Below are 16,336 nucleotides of genomic sequence, written 5' to 3' on the forward strand. Positions count from 1 at the left end.
AAGCAAGTAAAATTAACACCGCAGGAACACACACTGTGTTTAGCAAGTGACGCTGTAGACAGCCCGGCATGCTGTGGCAGGGTGAGAAGCCCAAGTCTGGAGCAGGGAAGCTGGTGGGGGGGGGGGTCCTCTGCATTGAAGAGCAAGGGGGCCTGGCCCCACCGCATGGGAGGCCCAGTGAGGCTTGGGGATCAGAGGGTGCTGGGGGAGGGGCCATGGTGTGAGCTGCCCCACACAGTCCGAGTCCCTATACGCCCGAGGCATAGTGTCACATTGAATTTCCAAGGCACCTGGGCCACAGAGCTTTGTGCTTAAGTGTTTGTGGAGCCTGGCATGATGCTAGACCCTGGGAGACGACCCTGAACTGGATGCACAGAGTCCCTGAGCTCATGGCTCTCAGTGTCTAGTGGGGGCACGGACAAGGAACCAGACATTCCTGATGCTTGGGTGCTGTGAACTCAGAGGTCGGGTTTGGTGCGTTGAGGTGTGGTGGCTGCGGAGGGACACAGACTCCAGGCAGTGGTCAGACCGAGACCAGAGGGTGAGGAGTCGTGGCCGGCAGTGTGGGGAGGAGAGAGCTTGGTGACCAGAGCACTGGGGGCTGGGGGCAGAGAGAGGATGAGCCAGTGCTCTGGAAATCGCGGATTCTAAGAGAAACTTGAAGTCACTGAGCTGATGGCTTCCAAAGAGCTCCATGGTTTATGCCTTACTAGAACCCCTCCAAGGCAGGAAAGAGGAGAAGCGGGCGGGCAGGGGAGGGGAGTGGAGGCAGCTGTCGGGTTGCTGAGCAGAGTAGAAAGTATACCCATCGGTACTTGGAAACTGATCAGTGTGGAGGGAGGGACAGGGAGGTGAGCTGCCCTGAGTCTGCCGAACGGCAATGGATGACCCCAAAGCCAGAGCAGGGCCCCCCTACACAGGACAAGAGGCAGGTGTGGAGTAAAGAGCTTGGGTTGGGCCTGACCAGCCTGAGGTGCCCATGGGGTAAGCTCGGAGATGCTCGGAGATGCTCGGTTGGCTGGAGTACCCTGCAGATCTCCAAGGTGGGAGGGGCATCTGGGGGGATGAATGGGCGGGCTGTGTGGACCCAGGCTTTTGCACGGCCTGGTGCTCCACAGTCTAAAAAGTTTGAGGCCCACTGAGGGGCTGCCCCACACACAGGTGTCTCTGCAGCTGGCCTCCGGAGCCTTCCTGCTCAACCAAGCCTTCTGCGAGGCCGTCCACATCCCCATGGAGAAGCTCAAGTGGACCTCACCCTTCACCTGTCACCGAGTGTCCCTCACCGCCCGCCAGCCAGAGTCTAAGACCCCGAGTCCCCAGGGGTGCACCAGCCCCTCCGTGCGGCTCCCCTCCTGCGACAGCTTCTCCCCGGAGCCCCTGGCAGAGGGCAAGCCAGGCTGGGAGCCCAGGGCTGTAGTAGAACACACGGGGAAGCTGTGGGCCACCGTGGTGGCGCTGGCGTGGCTGGAGCACAGCTCAGCCTCCTACTTTGTGGAGTGGGAGCTGGTGGCCGCCAAAGCGAACTCATGGCTGGAGCAGCAGGAGGTACCCGAGGGCCGCACACGGGGCACCCTCAAGGCAGCTGCCCGCCAGCTGTTTGTGCTCCTGCGGCACTGGGACGAGAACCTGGAATTCAACATGCTTTGCTATAACCCGAATTACGTGTAGTAGGGGTGGGAAGAGCGGAGAGGGAGGGGACGGTGGGGGCCTGGCACGGGGGGAGCTTTTGCAGCTGTAGCTAATATACTGATTGCTAGAAAGAGCCCTGGACTGGCAGTCAGGAGGCCTGAGTTCAATCCCAACTTTGCTACCACCTAGCTGTGCGATTGTAAGCCAGCTCCTACCCCCTGTCTGGGCCTCAGTTTCCCCACCTGTAAAATAAGTGCGTGAGGTAAGGGAGGTTGGACGAGATCTCTAGAAGCTCCAAAGAATGCCCAGGCAGCTGTGGGGTGGGGAGAGAGAAAATACAGCTTAAACCCCAGTTCTCTCTGGAAAAGGGTCCCATGGGCAACGCCCCCCCCCCCCAATAAAAGGGTGGATGAGTGAACCCAAAGACTGCCAATAACCAGACCTGCAAGCTTTCGTCCAAGCACGGGAGACCACTGCTGCCCACTGCCTTGTGTCTGTGGTGACGGTCCAGCACCCTGAAATCCCACTCACAAACCCACGGGAGAATCCCCCTTCCCAACGTGCTACAAAGAGTCACTCGGGGGCCTTTTCCCGGGGCTTGGAAGCCCTAGTGTACGTCAGTTTGCAGACGGTCGGTGACCTCCAGTCTAAGAGGAGGAGGTAGGGAGACCCAGGAGGGACACCTGCTGCTGAGGTATTAAAACCAAGCTTCAGTCTGTGCTTAAATAGTCCGAACAGAATAGACATGGTCACAGAAGCCGGTGGAGAAACCAGGCGACAACTTAAATAATTTGCACGGTTTCAGGAATTGTGCAAGGTGAACTCCACCGGTGCTGAGGGGCACGAGGGGGCCCTGCGTCAGCTCTATTTTGGGATCCCGGGGGCCCTCTTTGCAACAGAGAACCAGACAGAGCCTGGCTGTGCGTTTGGGACAAGCAGCTTTAGCTGGGAAGGGGCTTTATTCAAAGAAATGAAGGACACTTGAATGGTCCAGCAGATACCGCCCGGGAACTTCCCCCCCCTCAAGCTCACCTGGACCCTGGGTGATGGGCGCAGCCTTGGACACCCTGGGGGCCCAGTCACCTCTGCCCTGAAGACTCCTCTGGAAGCCGAGCTGTCCGGGAGCCGAGGCTGAACCCTCACATGCCCTCTCCAAGGCCTTAACATCGCTTCACCAAGTGGTCCCTTTGGGCCCCAGGGCCCTGGCACAAAGCCAGTCCCTCTCCAGGGAGATCTGGAGGTCCCCACAGAGCAAAGTGACCTGTGGGGGGTGCTGTGGGCTCTGGCACACGTCCCAGCCTCACGAAGCCTTGAGAAATGACCATTCTTTCTCAGGGGCAGAGGTGGAGAGGGGCTCCAACAGAATTCCCTTCAGGCGGAGAGAAGAGGCAGCCTGGATAGGATATGGTGTCCTGTGGGTTGGGGGCCCTTCTCTACCTCCCCCTGTGCTATGAAGTTTCCCAGGAGGGGTTTTCTCCACACCGGTCCTGCTGAGGTCAAAGAGAAAAAGGCTTAAGGAAAAAATAACCGTAGGTAATTAGCGCAGGCATTGAAGCTAAGGTGATTCCAGAAATTATCAAGGAGGGACACATTGCTCCGGCAATTGGGATTAACTTGGATTAATCTGGATTTTTTTGTTCAACTAGCCCTTGCTTTGTAGGTGACGCAAGGAAACGTTTATGCCATGCCTGAATGAATGAGTACCCTGATCTGCATCCTTCCTGCCCAGTGGTCCCCTCCAACAGAGGCGGGCCTCCAGGGGCAAGAACACTGAGGAGAGCTGGGAAATCTCGGTGCTTGTCCAAACTCCCATCAGTATGCTGTGTGGCTTCTGGCAAGTTGCTTGCTTTCTCTGGGCCCGGTTTCATCTTCTGTAGAATGAAGAGGCTTATTCAATCAGCATTTCCAACACTATTCTTTGGTTGATATGTGAATTAGCAATTCATGAGAAACGGTCCAGCAGGCAAATATGTTGGGGAAACCCAAGGAAAACAGATTTATTTAGGTCAAGACAGACTCGGAGTCATGAATATGTAAATGTGTATTGTCAGTCTCCCATGAGGTAATTCAGAAGGCTGCTCTCCCCAGGGTCATTCAGCTGGGAAAACGCTGGTCTAGATCTCCCTGAGGGATCTACTGGCGCTGACATTCAAAGAGCCTTTTTTGAGAGCCTCCTGCATGCCAGGTGTCCCGGGGCAGCAGAGTGAGCACCACATCGGCTGGGGGTTCCTGTCCTTTCCGAGCTTGGTGAGAAGCATCAGAAGCGAGTTTGCTCCACGCACCATTAACCCCCTCCCTGGCATGCCAGGGAGGGCATGTCTTCGCCTGCTGCTTCCCCAACCTTTGAACCTGCCATATGTCAGGGTGGCTTCAGACTGAGCTGTCCGGGCATCCCTGGCACTAGAGGCTAGCCCCTGAGCTTTCGGACACGGGTGGTGTGATAGAGTGGTTCCCAGCAGCAGCGTGGAACCCTGGCCAGAGCACCTGCGGTAGGCTTCCTTGCCCCGGGGTTTGGGGTAGGGGGGAGAGTCTGCCACAATGTGTCCCAAGGGGCCAACCTCCCGCCACACACAGGGCAGCATCATCCCTCTGGGGCCCCCCTCTGCTGAGATCAACTCCAGATCCCGGGAAACTGGACCCCACCCTTAGGCAGATTTGCCCTGGATTTGAAAATAAGCGTTTTCTCCATCTGTCCCTGCCCGCGGACAGAACAAACGACGTCCTCTGTCCTCTGCTGCTGTGACCGAAGGAATAGAGAGTCGAGTTCTCAAACTACCTGCTGTGGGTTGGAGGGGGGTGCACCTGCTCGCTAGGAGGGGAACCTCCTCTCTCCCTTGGCAGGGACCCCCACTGAAAGGAAGTGAGGAAAGGAGTCTCCCCGGATCTGTGTGCAGCCTCCACCATTCACCGGCTCTGCCAGAACCCACCACACAAGGACCTGCTCGTGTAGGGTACAAAGGCTGCTTTTCACTATGTGCATCTTGGAACCTCTCCCAAGTGGTCCCCAGACACAAATGCTTCTGCATCCTTCCTGCAAAGGGAGAGATAAGGGCTTTTCTACCCCAGGAATGGGCTGTGTATTCATTGCCATGGTATTTGCAAGGTTTTTTTTCCACCAATCTAGCAGGGATGAGGGAGATCAACCCCCCCCCCCACCACCATGGGTGCATCCCTCAGCGGGAGCATGTCCCCCAGCGTCATATAAAAATAAGCAGGGCAGGGGATATATGTGGTATTTCACAGCTGGAACATCTGATCTGCAGAGACAGGTCCCTAAAGTCAGGACCTTGGCAGCATCTCCCAGCCAGGCTCCCTAGCACTCCCTACCATGGAGCTCCCTGACCTGCGTGTTTACCACCACCCCCCCCACCTGTTGAAGTTGACCTCCAAACTGCCTCCCAGATCACCTGACAAAGTGGGATTCCTCCTGTTCATGCTGCAAACCTTGGCTTGTGGCCAGCTGCCTTGAGCTTACAGCTGCTTCCCATGGCAAAGCACCTTGGCTCCATGCGGTCGAACGTAGCGACACACCCAGTATAGTTTCACTATTTGTCCTGGTGGCTTTGGCTCAAGCGGCATGGCCGGTGCTTGTCCCCCTCGGAGCCTTAAGTGCCTACAACATGCTGCCCTGTTCCCTTGCCTGCTCACCTATAATGTCCCTCCAGTGCCTGTGACACTTGCTGTTCTTAGAATACCCGCTGCCTTTTTCCAGTGGCCAGTCCCATGGACCCTGCGAGAGTCCTGGATGGCAGCTGTCTTCTATCCACCAACAATTAGCAAACCACACCCGGGGGCTGTATGACCATGTCTGGTTTCAAAGGAATGGCTTATTTGTCATTGGTGGCTACTGTTCTCTTAGAAGCGTTTTTAGCTCGTAACAACTAATGAAACTGATATGACAAAATGATACTTGTGTCTGCTCTTTTGTTCTCATTTTGACAAAATGATACTTGTGTCTACTTGGCTTTCAAACTAGTGGTTCAGTGGTCTGTTTGCCTTGCTCAGTGTGCTCACATCTGTCTTGGTTTGGGACTCCCCCCTCTGGTGACCCATCATCCCTGTCTGTCTGGTGCTGAGGTGCGCGGGACAGTCTTGGGATATGGGACTTTGACTTTTTAAAATTGGAACAATCCCAGGAAAATCAGAACAAGCTGGTCATGGTGGTTCCCCAGAAGCAGAGCTTGAGATAAGGATTCAGTGCAGAGAATGTATTTGTGTGATCCCCAGAAACACCCTAAGGCAAGTGAAGTAAAAGGGCACCAGTAAAGGGAAGGTTACGGCTGTGAGTGTGGACTTTGATCCCTCTGGAAACGAGAGTAGACACACATCTCCAGTGTGTTCCAGCTCCACTCCGCCACTGGTTGAGGGTCTCTCCCAAGAAATGCCATTCACTCCTTAGCACTTCCGGCCCACCACCGGTGTCCCGGCCGGGCTCACTTCTGCAGTAGAGAAAACCACCAGTCAGAGACGTACAGGTACAGGCAGGTGTCCAGTCCAGGAGCTCCGGGACCTGAACGAGCTGTGGGGGCACGCCTGCACCCAGACAGCACCTGTCACCACAGGTCTGCACGGCTGCCTCCCACATTTCAGATTTCCCTCCAAAGCAATTAGTGGTCACAAAATATATTTATTTGAAAATCATCACCAGCTGTCATTTTGTCTTAAAACCCACACAAACTGCCCCCAGAAGCAAACCTAAGTCATTTGGAAATCCTTTAGCATCTTACCTTATTTCATCACACCGTGGGTCATCCCTCTACAGCCTTCAGGGAGAACAGGCAACTAAAATAGGAATTCGCAATAGACCCAAATCATCGCTCTGATGTGCTAACTGCCCTAATAGGAACCATTTGAGGCTCCAACAGGCTGCAACTGACGAGGCCAACAGAAATACTGCATACTGGCCTGGCCCTCGTGGATGACTCTCAGCTAGGTAATGGGCCTTTGCTGAGCTAGACAAGCCTTTTCTCTGACCTCCCACCGCCGCTCTAGGCTGCTGGGGGACCGAAAACTCCTTTAACACCTCACTGACCTATGAACAGGCACAACCTCCGTCTTTATAAGAAACCTGCTTCTTTGTTTTCTTCTCCAGTTGTGCATTCTGTAAAAACCACCGTGTGTGTGTGTGTGTGTGTGTGTGTGTGTGTGTCCTGGTGGGGTGGCAATAGGGATCTCCTAGCCCCTTGTGCTATGAAATACATACTCAGGAAAGCAGACCCTCGACCCTTGGATTCTCTCCAGGAACTCTGCGGAAGGAAAGAATGAAGGGATCCCAGTGGTTCAGGTCTTGGGTCTCCTGGGTCTTCTATCCTGTGGTTACCAGTTCCCTCCAAGGCACTGCTGGCCTCCTGGGAACCTGAGCTTCCTTGTCCAAAATGGGGAGAAAACAGTATGTTGAGTCCTAGCCTAGCTCTGCCAAGCTCTCTCGTTCTGCCATCCAGCAGCAACTACCCTCCTCCTCATCTGAGCCTCACTTAGAGTCTCCCAATGGTGAAGCCCTTCTGGAAGCATCCAGACTACCCACATGAAGTCTAGCCACTCCAGATCCAGGGTTGGAGAAAGAGAGGGACACATCCGCTTTGATATAATGAGACATAGGTCATCTGTTGGGAGGAGGTCCTCTTCTGGCCTGGGGGTAGGTGGGTCCTGGATACTCAGAGTTCCTGCTCTGAGTAAGATCTCAGTAAGATCTGGAATGGGCAAGGGGAGTTGTCTATGATGGCTCCCTTAGCCACTCCAAGTAGAACCGACCACCCCCTACACTCCTCTTAAGCTCCAAGATCTTTCAGGATGCATATATGGACCATCCCAGGCACTGAACCAGTTCCTGCCTATCCTTCATTCCTGGCTTCTGAATGGGGCTTCCAGAGAGCCAGAACCGGGACTGTTTGCACAAAGGCCTTGGCGCCCAGAGCCTGCGGTGCCGTTCTGCTGCCTTCCGGCAGAGGGCGCTGTGGGCGTGCACTGCCTTCCAGGTCTGGGCCTGCAGAGACATTTGGGGAAAGAGGAGCGCCGCGGCAGGGATGAAGGGGAGGCTTCAGAAGCTATTCCTGTCCCCTGTCAACAGCCTTTTTTCCCTGCTAAAAATGGGTGATTCGTGATGGCTAGGAAGCCCACTGAAAGGCTGTGCCGGCCACGTACTCACCCGTGAGTCCAGGCCCTGGGCTCGCTCCCCTGGAACTGGAAAGGAGGTGACCACTTGGGCCTTCCCTGCTCTGCCCACTCCTCCTCCTGGTCACTCTATGAGTACCCCTCCTTCTCCAGACTCAGTGAGAGCCCACCTCCTTCAGGAAGCCTTCCCAGGCCGCCTCCAGGCAGCAGCTTCCTACGGGATATTTACTAGTGTAAATGTTTGTGTGTTCTGTCTCCCCCATCAGACTGGGAGCTCCCCACCATACCTGCTGGTCTCTCCCAGGGCAGGACTATGTAGCCCTCATCAGATCGGAGGCTCCTCAGGGGCACAGACCTTATCTCCTCCATCTGACCACGGGTTTTCCAAATAGGGTCTGGCTCCTCCATCAGACTGTGCTCTCTGAGGCAACTCTTGCACAGTTCTGGGGACACCTGTCTCAGGACTCTGTGGGCAGACAGTAACAGTCTGAAGACAGCGTTCCCCCTTTCCCCCACGGGGACATCTGTGATGCTCCCAAGTCCCCTGAGCTTTGCACCGGGAGGGAGAAAGATGGGTTGGATCAGAGGAAAGATCGCCACTCCGGGAAAGAATAGAAAGCAGGCAGGCGAGCCTCGAGAAGGATTGAAGACAGCAAACCCCCTGTTTGCACCACACACTGGCCCAGATGCTGCAGGTTCCCCCCATTCCATACGGGCTGCAACCCAGGATGTGTCCCTCATCACCGCATGTCAAAAACAAGGGCAGTCTATTCGAGAACTGTGGCTGGTGCCCCCTAGTGACTGGGTCACGCAATAACACAACAGCCTTCCCCTAGGCGACAGGCTAGGGCTGCACAGTAAAGGACCACAAATCGGGAAATGCCACGTCTCTTGTTTTGGAGGCTAGAAGTCCAAGATCAAGGTGTGGGCAGGGCTGGTTCCTTCTGAGCACTGCGGGGAACGGGTCTGGTTCATGCCTCTCTCCCAGCTGCTGGGGCTTTCGTGGCTTGTGGCAGCCAACCCCAGTTTTCACATGGCCTTTGCTCTGGGACGCAACTGTCTCCAAATTCACCCTTTATCCAAGGACCCCAGTCATATTGCATCAGGGCCCACCACAACGACCTCGTTTTAATTTTATTACCTCTGGAAAGATTGAATTTCCGAATATGATCACCTTCTGAGTACTAGGGGTTCAGAGTTCAACATAGGAATTTGAGGGGTGGGGGACACAAGTGCACCCACAAGGCTGCACTCATAGGGCTGATGGTCTAATGGAGAGAGACAGACAAGAAACACAAAATCAAGGAAATGTACACTGAGGCAAAAAGTGACGAGGCAGAAAAATGAAGCAATATCAGGAGAAATGGAGGGGAGGATGCTCTCCGAGGGTCGACAGAGATGACCTTTGGACAGATGACAGAGGAGCAGAGACTGGATTCCAAGTGTCCCCCAAGCAAGACGTTCATGTCCTTGCCATGTTTTCTCGACCAAGTTGGACATTTATCAAGAGCCCAGTGGGCAGCCCACCTCCTCCAGGAAGTCTTCCTTGACCTGTACCCTCAGGGCCGGCTGGACCTCTCCCACACTCCTTTGTACTCCAGGTTACAGCTGTTACCAGCACTTTCCAGGTGTGGTATTTCAGGGTTGTGTGTCTCCCCATCAGACTACAAGCAATCTGAGAGCAGATACTGGGCTTGTAGATGCTCCATACATATAAGCTGAAGTGCTCGCTTAGAGGGTGAGCCAGTCTCCTCTCTTTAATAAAAAGGATCAGAAGTTTTAAATTGGGGAGTCCTAAATGTCAGCCATATTCTAAGATCGTTCCAGCAATGTCTCTCATGGGCTCCTCACAACTCTATGAAGTACCCTTTTGGTGTTTCCAGTGAGAACACTCCAGGTCACAGATACTCATTAATCTGCTCAAGGTCCCCCAGCCAGAAACTGGTGGGGTAGGATCCAAACCCACGTCCGGCAACCTGAGGGCCAGTTCTCACTGCCCCACTGGTTCCCTCACCCCACATCTCCTGGATGCTGGGCCACGCAGGAGCAGGGAGCATTTGCTACAAGTTTTTCATGTTCTCCTGCGCTACTGAGCTCAGCTGCTGGGACCACAGGCTCGCTGTCCCTCTTGCCCCCTAAGTCCCCTCCTCTCCACCCCACCCCCCAGAAGGCAAGCACAGCTGCATACTTCCCATCCCTCCCCAGAAGGCAGCAGAGGACCAGGAGTCTCCAGGCACAGGACGGGAATGGGTAACAAGTCCTCCTCCTGCATAACACGTCCACAGAGCTTTGCCTCTTCTCTGCTGTTTGTCCCCATCACCCCCGCCACTCCGGCCCCAAGGAAGCGAAGCAGCAGATGGCCCTGGCCCATGTGACCCAGGTCCCAGCTGCTTCTCCTACTGTGGCCAGTCTTGAGCTGTCAGGGCTTGAACGGGTGCTCAGAATCCTCCAAATGCCCACTTTGCCCCATAATACAGATGGAGATATTGAGTCCCAAGGAGGGATGTGGCCTGGACCACTCAGGTTCCCCCAGGCCTACCCTTGTTGGGTCTCAAGAGCCTACATTATGGCTACTCTAAGAGAAGGTCTTCAGAAAGGCTCCTGGGGACACAGGTGTGTGGGTAAGGACGTTCCCACAAGCTAGACCCTGAAGCGGCAGAGTCAAGTCCTAGGGCAGGAGAGAGCACTAGGTGCTCTAGCGGGAGCAGAAGGCCGGGCACACAGAAAATGAACGTTGCCACCCTCCCCACTTTGTGATAAAAACCCAGCCGCCCTGATGCTGAAATAAGGAAAAGGGGACAGGTACCTTCCACAGCTCACCTACCCTCCCCCAGCTGCCCTGCCGTGAAGGCCCAGGTCTTTCCAGGACACAGACTCTGGGTCTCAGGTGCCCCATCTGGCAAATGAGGGTGGATAACTCCCAGGCAGTGACTTTACCATCTTGGTTCCAGACTTCAGAACATTCCAGAACATCCATAGGTGGGGATGCCCATGAGGTTGTATCCACTCTCCTGAAGACAAGGACTCTTCCCTTGGGCCACAAGGCCCCGGCATGCATGGCCACAGCTGGTCCACAGGTGGAGACATGAGCTCTGGGAGTCTGGGGAACCTGCAGAGCACCACCGATCCCACGGATCCACCGGATACCATTCCAGAAAGTTCCACAGCCACCACAACACTGTCCCTCAAGACCAGAGGCTTGATGAAATTACAACCACTATCAGGGAGTGTTTGGCCCTGAGTGGTGGAAAACACAAGCTTCTGGGCTACTCCATCCAGCGTTGGCCTGTCACCATCCCCCGCCCCCCTCAGCGCTGTTCAAAGGAAGAAATGTGCTTGGCCCCATGCAGCTCAGAGGGGGACCCACAGGGCTGCTAAGCTGCCAGCCTGAAGTCAGTTTTTACTGAGGGCTCTGGGGCGGGGATGCCTGGGGAGCTGGGGGGCTGGGCTCAATTCCCTGGTTGTTTTTTGTTTTCCTTAAAGATTTTATTTATTTATTTGACAGAGAGAGAGAAAGATAACAAGCAGGCAGCAAGTCAGGCAGAGGTGGGGGGAAAGCAGGCTCCCTGCTGAGCAGAGAGCCCGATGTGGGCTCCATTCCAGGACCCTGAGATCACGACCTGAGCTGAAGGCAGAGGCTTAACCCACTGAGCCACCCAGGCGCCCCTCCCTGGGTTTTCTCAAGCTGCAATTCCCAACCAGGAGAGAACGTTCAGGGTAACACCAACAAGGCCTGGGAGTGGGCAGACACTGTACCGACATCACCAGTAATAAAATGAATCAGTGTCCCCAGGCTAGCCCCTCCCGCGAGGAGGACCGCCGCCTGGGAAGGGCTGCGCTAATACCGAGAGGTGGGTGCTCCCAGGCCAGGGAGGCAGCCCGCGGGCAGAAACCAGCTCGCCAGCGCCCTCTCCCGGCTGTCTCCTGCAGCCTCCACGCCGCCTCTGTTCTTCCCCAGCTGTATTTGCCGAGGTCCCTCTTTATCTGCTTCTCGCTCCCAACTGTCGCCCACAACTGCCTTTGTCTCCTCTCTCCAGGGGCGCCCAGCCGGGGTGTCTCTCGGTCTATTTTCCCCGCCCCCCTCCCCACTCCGTCCAGCCACCCCCCCGCCCGCCCCCGCGCGCCCTGCCTCCAAACCCGGCGAAGCCACATCTGTCCTTAACCCAAAATCCTTCCAATTAAACCGCTCCCTCCGGCTCCGGCGGCTGCTGCTGACGTCGGGAGAATCGGGCGAGGCGAAGCCCCAGCCTACGCGCTGGGGTTGGGGGAGGCGACGGCCCCCTCCCGGGGCCCCGCGGTGGTCCGTCTGTCCGCCCACGGCCAGGCGAGCCGCGCGGAGGCCCAAGCGTCCGGAGTCCAAAACTCACTTCCGCCAGGCCTTGCGCTCGGGGTCCTCCCCCACCACCCGCTCCAAGACACCCCCATCTGCGTCCCCTCCCCCGCCCCTCCCCCCTGAGATCCCGGATCTTTCCTAGACCTCCACCTGAGTCCCCCTGCCCCGCCCCCCCCTCTCGGGCCCCCCCCCCTGCCCGGACCCCCCCCCCCCCCCCCCCCCCCCCCCCGTCTTCCCTGCTCGGGGAAGCTGAGTTCCTTGTGCTCATAGTCCCCCGCCCGCTCCAAGACTCGCATCGCGCTCCAGGCGAGAGCTTCGCGACCCCGGACCCGCGCTCCCGCCTCCCCACCTCCCGACTGCGCACTCCCAGCACCCTCTGCGCACTGGCCTCTCTCCGCGCCCGCACCCAGCGGTCAGCAGCACTCCCGGCACCCTCCCTCCCCCCCACCCCCGCCAGCGCGTTCCGGCCTCAGTTTCCCCTCTCCAAGCGGCGCCGACTCTGCGGCCAGGAAGACGTCGCCGTGGGAACCGGGACGGGGCACATTAAGAACGATTAGCCCACGCACAGCTGAAAGCGACACCTTAATAAATAGTAGTCTGACCCGCATGTAAATAAATATTGGAACGCATTAGGCGGGCAGGAGGCGCGCCTTTTGGCCCACAAGCTGCTTCCAAGACCTCGGGAGATTGGCTGGAACCTCGGCTGCAGGAGATCCCCGCACCCCAGGGCCTCAGCCCCTGAGGCGCTGAGCAGGGAGGGGTGGAAGCCGAAGCTCAGGAAGGGGGGCCAAGGGAGAGAGAAGAGATTGGAGACACAAAAAGCCCTGGGGAGAGAGAAAGTGAGCGTGGGGGCAGGGAGGGACAGGGATAAACCCCAAGAGGGGAGTGTGGACAGAGAGGAGAGGAAAAAGCAGAATCTGGTGCCCCAGGATAGAGAGGGGAGAGCTCCCTCCCTCCTGCTGACCGGCTTCCTTCCTTGGATTCTCCTCCTTACCTCCCTAGTCTCTTAATCCTGGGGGACCCCAGGCTCAGACACAGGCCTCTTCCTGTCTGTCCCCACTTACTCACTAGAAGAGTGCATTTAATCTAGATGTTTTAAATGTCATCCGTGCACAGGTGGGGGAGGGGGCTTCCACGGGCACCGCCCCAGCCATACTTGTCTCCTCTGAACCCCAGACTAGCACCCCTCTCCCATGGCCAAGACCTTAACACAAGGGAGCACCTGCCCTCCTCAGAAACCTGAGTCACCCTTGGCTTTCCCATTTGCTAAGTGGCAACTCCCTCCTTCCAGCTGCTGAATCCAAAAACCTGGGTGTCATCCTGGATACCTCTCTCCCCGCCTATGAGGGAATCTTGTCCTCTCCACCTTGAAAATATTTCTGGAATTCTTCCACTCTTCCCTGCTCCCTGGCCAAGCCCCCACCATCTGATTGTTGCAACTGCCCCCCCCCCCCCCCCCCCCGGGGCTCTCCCCAACCCTGCCCCCATCGTCTCTCTCTCTCTCTCTGTGGACAGAGTAGCCACACAAAAACACGAGTCAGATAAGGCCACTCCTCTGCTCAGATGTTTCGTTCAGAGGAACACTGCCAGCCTTAAATGGCTCACCAGACCTCAGCAACCTTCCCTCCCCGGCTCCCTCCCAGTGCTGATCACCTACCTCCCCCACCCCCCACTTGCTCACACTCGCTGCTGCCTCTTCCTGGAACATTCTCTCCCCACATACCATCAGAGGTTAACCCATCACCTCCTTCAAGTCTTTGTTCAAGTGTACCATTCCCCATTAGCCAACTCTGGCTGTCCCATTAGAACTATGAATTTCTCTAACCTCTCCCTCCCCTTCATCCCGCCTATCAGTCTGCCTTCTATTTCTTCACAGTGCTCAACCTCTTCTAAGAGCATAACTTACCCATTTATTCTTTATCTCTCTCTCTCCCAAATGGACACTGAGTTCCAAGAAAGCATGGCTTTTGTCCAACCGCCCTCCCCGCTGCCACAACACCGCTGTATCTTTAGTACCTAGAATAGGGTAGGAGCATAAAAAAGTCTCAAAAATAATTGAAGGGAGGGAAGAGGAGCAGGTGGTTGGTTGGAGGCAAGGAAGAGGAATGACAGAATAAAAGAGGAGGGAACAGCCCAGGCAGATATAGGGTTGCTCGGGCAAGCATTAACCGGATGGGGAGCATGTAGCTGGACTAGAGCTGGAGTGGCCCTGGGACTGTCATGTGTGAGCCATTCTTCGCCAGCCGGTGCCCAGGCTGGAGGAGTACCTGGTGGGGGTGCAGCAGTCCCATCTCAGGTCAGCCCCCCCCAACCCTAGGGCAGGGAGCACCAGCACCCCCTCCAGCCCCAGCTGGGTGTTGGACCCTGGGGCCGCGGGTGGTGCTGCATGGGCAGGCCCCTAGTAACAGCCACAGTAATTACTGGTTGTATGCGATTAGGGGATAATTATGCTTAATAAGTCCAAAAGTAATTACCATGCAGGCTGCTTGCTGCTTTGGAAAACAGAGGTCCCTGGTGAGCAGGAGCCAGGGAATGGAGAAGGGGGAGAGTGGGCTTCCCAGAACATCAGAGGCAGTGGTTCGTTTCTCCAGCAGGTGCCTGAGTCCTCTCAGTGGCATTCCCACCAGGGGCTTGCTCACCTCCGACGATGAGACAGCTCCTTCCATCATTGGATATCCACATATACAATTTCAGCTACTTCTGCCCGTACCATAACCTCTGTGCTCTCATTGAACATCTTAGCATATGCACAAACAGAGAACTAAAGTACCATTTGGAAAAGGAGTAAAGTGCACCATCACATGCATTGCCACGGACTGATTTATTGGCTCACAGCACTACTAACATAGGGGGTCCTATTAGTCCCACTGCCCAGATGAAGAAATGGACCCTCACAGAGGTCAAGCTCAGAGCAATGGAGAAGAGCAGAGTCTGGGTTCACATTTCAGTCTCTCTGATGCCAAAGTCTATATTCCCAGCATGTAAGCTCTGCTCCTTCTCCCTGAGGCCACACAGAACCAGTCCAATTCACCCTCCCAGAAACTAACCCAGATCCCCAGGACTCTAGTCGTTTTTACTCTAGACAGAAGCAGTGGCTGGACTCTGCACCTGCCCAGGAGATCATGTGGTACAATGAAAAGGACATCAGTTTCTTTCCATTGGTTCTGCTGCCAACTAACCCTGTGGCCCTGAGCAAGTCGCTGGATGCCCTTGGGCCTCCATGTTCTCATCTATGCAAATGAGGTAAAGGGGCCCCCAGTTTGTGACTCTGGATTCTCTCCCCTCCACCCAACCCTAAGACCTGAGCTGCTCTAGGCCCACAGTGGCCCAAGGCCTCAACACCCACGGCCTGGGAAATCTCAGTGACCTTCTCCAACCCCCGGGACAGCTTCCTTTCTTCCTCTGGACTGGACTTCCCTTTAGAGTTAGCTCAAGAAGATGCTTTAGAGGGGATCAGTGACCAATACCCTGACCGGACACACAACCCTACCCTTCCACAACCCAAACATCTACTTTCTTTTTTTTTTAAGATTTTATTTATTTACTTGACAGACATAGATCAAAGGCAGGCAGAGAGGCAGGCAGAGGTTGGGGGGAAGGTTCCCGCTGAGCAGAGAGTCCGATGCGGGACTCAATCCCAGGACCCTGGGACCATGACCTGAGCTGAAGGCAGAGGCTTTAACCCACTGAGCCACCAGATGCCCCAAAACATCATGCTTAGAACTCAATTTCCAGGGGAAGGGGAGAGAAGTGGAAGTGTGCAGTCCACGAAGAATATCACATTAACATGCAAATGTCCTCCTTAAGTTTGCTGCCATCATCTGGGTAGATTCATTTGTATGATTAGAACAACTTGAGGTTACTTAAAGGATGACACCTTGATGTCCATTTTCTCCCATATCTCTACACCAACCCTGCTAAGGCATGGTTAGAGCTGTCCTCATTTCACACATTCAGCAACTGAGGCCCAGGGAGTGAAAGCAACTTGTCCAAGATCACATGGCTAGCAAAAGCAGAACCAGACTTTGAACCCAAGTCTGACTCTGAGCCTTTAATTGTGATCACTACTCTATACCTCCTCACAGCCTCAAAGCCAGCTTCTCTGGCATCTGGAAGTTAGATAAGAAGTAATGAGGGCTTAAAGGGTCAGATCCACCCTCCCCACAGCATTAGAGCCCATGGGGGTCGTTAGAGGCTGGGGAAGCTGTCTCGCCCCATCCTGCTGGCATCTTTCTTTTTTTTTTTTTTTTTTTTTTTTTTTTT

At 55.5% G+C, this 16,336-nt stretch overlaps 1 protein-coding gene and 1 long non-coding RNA gene across 3 annotated transcripts in view; one reads left to right on the forward strand and one right to left on the reverse strand.

The window, feature by feature from the left end:
- Positions 1 to 1,668, forward strand: part of VWA5B1 (von Willebrand factor A domain containing 5B1) — a 55,366-nt gene extending 53,698 nt beyond the window's left edge. Inside the window, exon 22 of the mRNA XM_059375052.1 lies at positions 1,162 to 1,668. Within this exon, the coding sequence (XP_059231035.1) occupies positions 1,162 to 1,668 (507 nt within the window). The remainder of the gene's footprint in view (positions 1 to 1,161) is intronic.
- Positions 1,669 to 5,822: 4,154 nt separating this feature from the next.
- LOC132001499 (uncharacterized) overlaps positions 5,823 to 16,336 on the reverse strand; it is a 63,368-nt gene continuing 52,854 nt past the window's right edge. Inside the window, exons 3-4 of one of the 2 annotated variants that reach the window (XR_009399626.1) lie at positions 6,357 to 6,411; positions 5,823 to 6,068 (exon numbers count right to left, since the gene is read on the reverse strand). This is a non-coding gene — a long non-coding RNA (uncharacterized LOC132001499). The remainder of the gene's footprint in view (positions 6,069 to 6,356; positions 6,412 to 16,336) is intronic. The other variant, XR_009399625.1, reaches the window with a different exon arrangement.

The sequence above is a fragment of the Mustela nigripes genome, chromosome 14 (genome assembly GCF_022355385.1).
Source record: "Mustela nigripes isolate SB6536 chromosome 14, MUSNIG.SB6536, whole genome shotgun sequence".
Lineage (NCBI taxonomy): Eukaryota > Metazoa > Chordata > Mammalia > Carnivora > Mustelidae > Mustela > Mustela nigripes.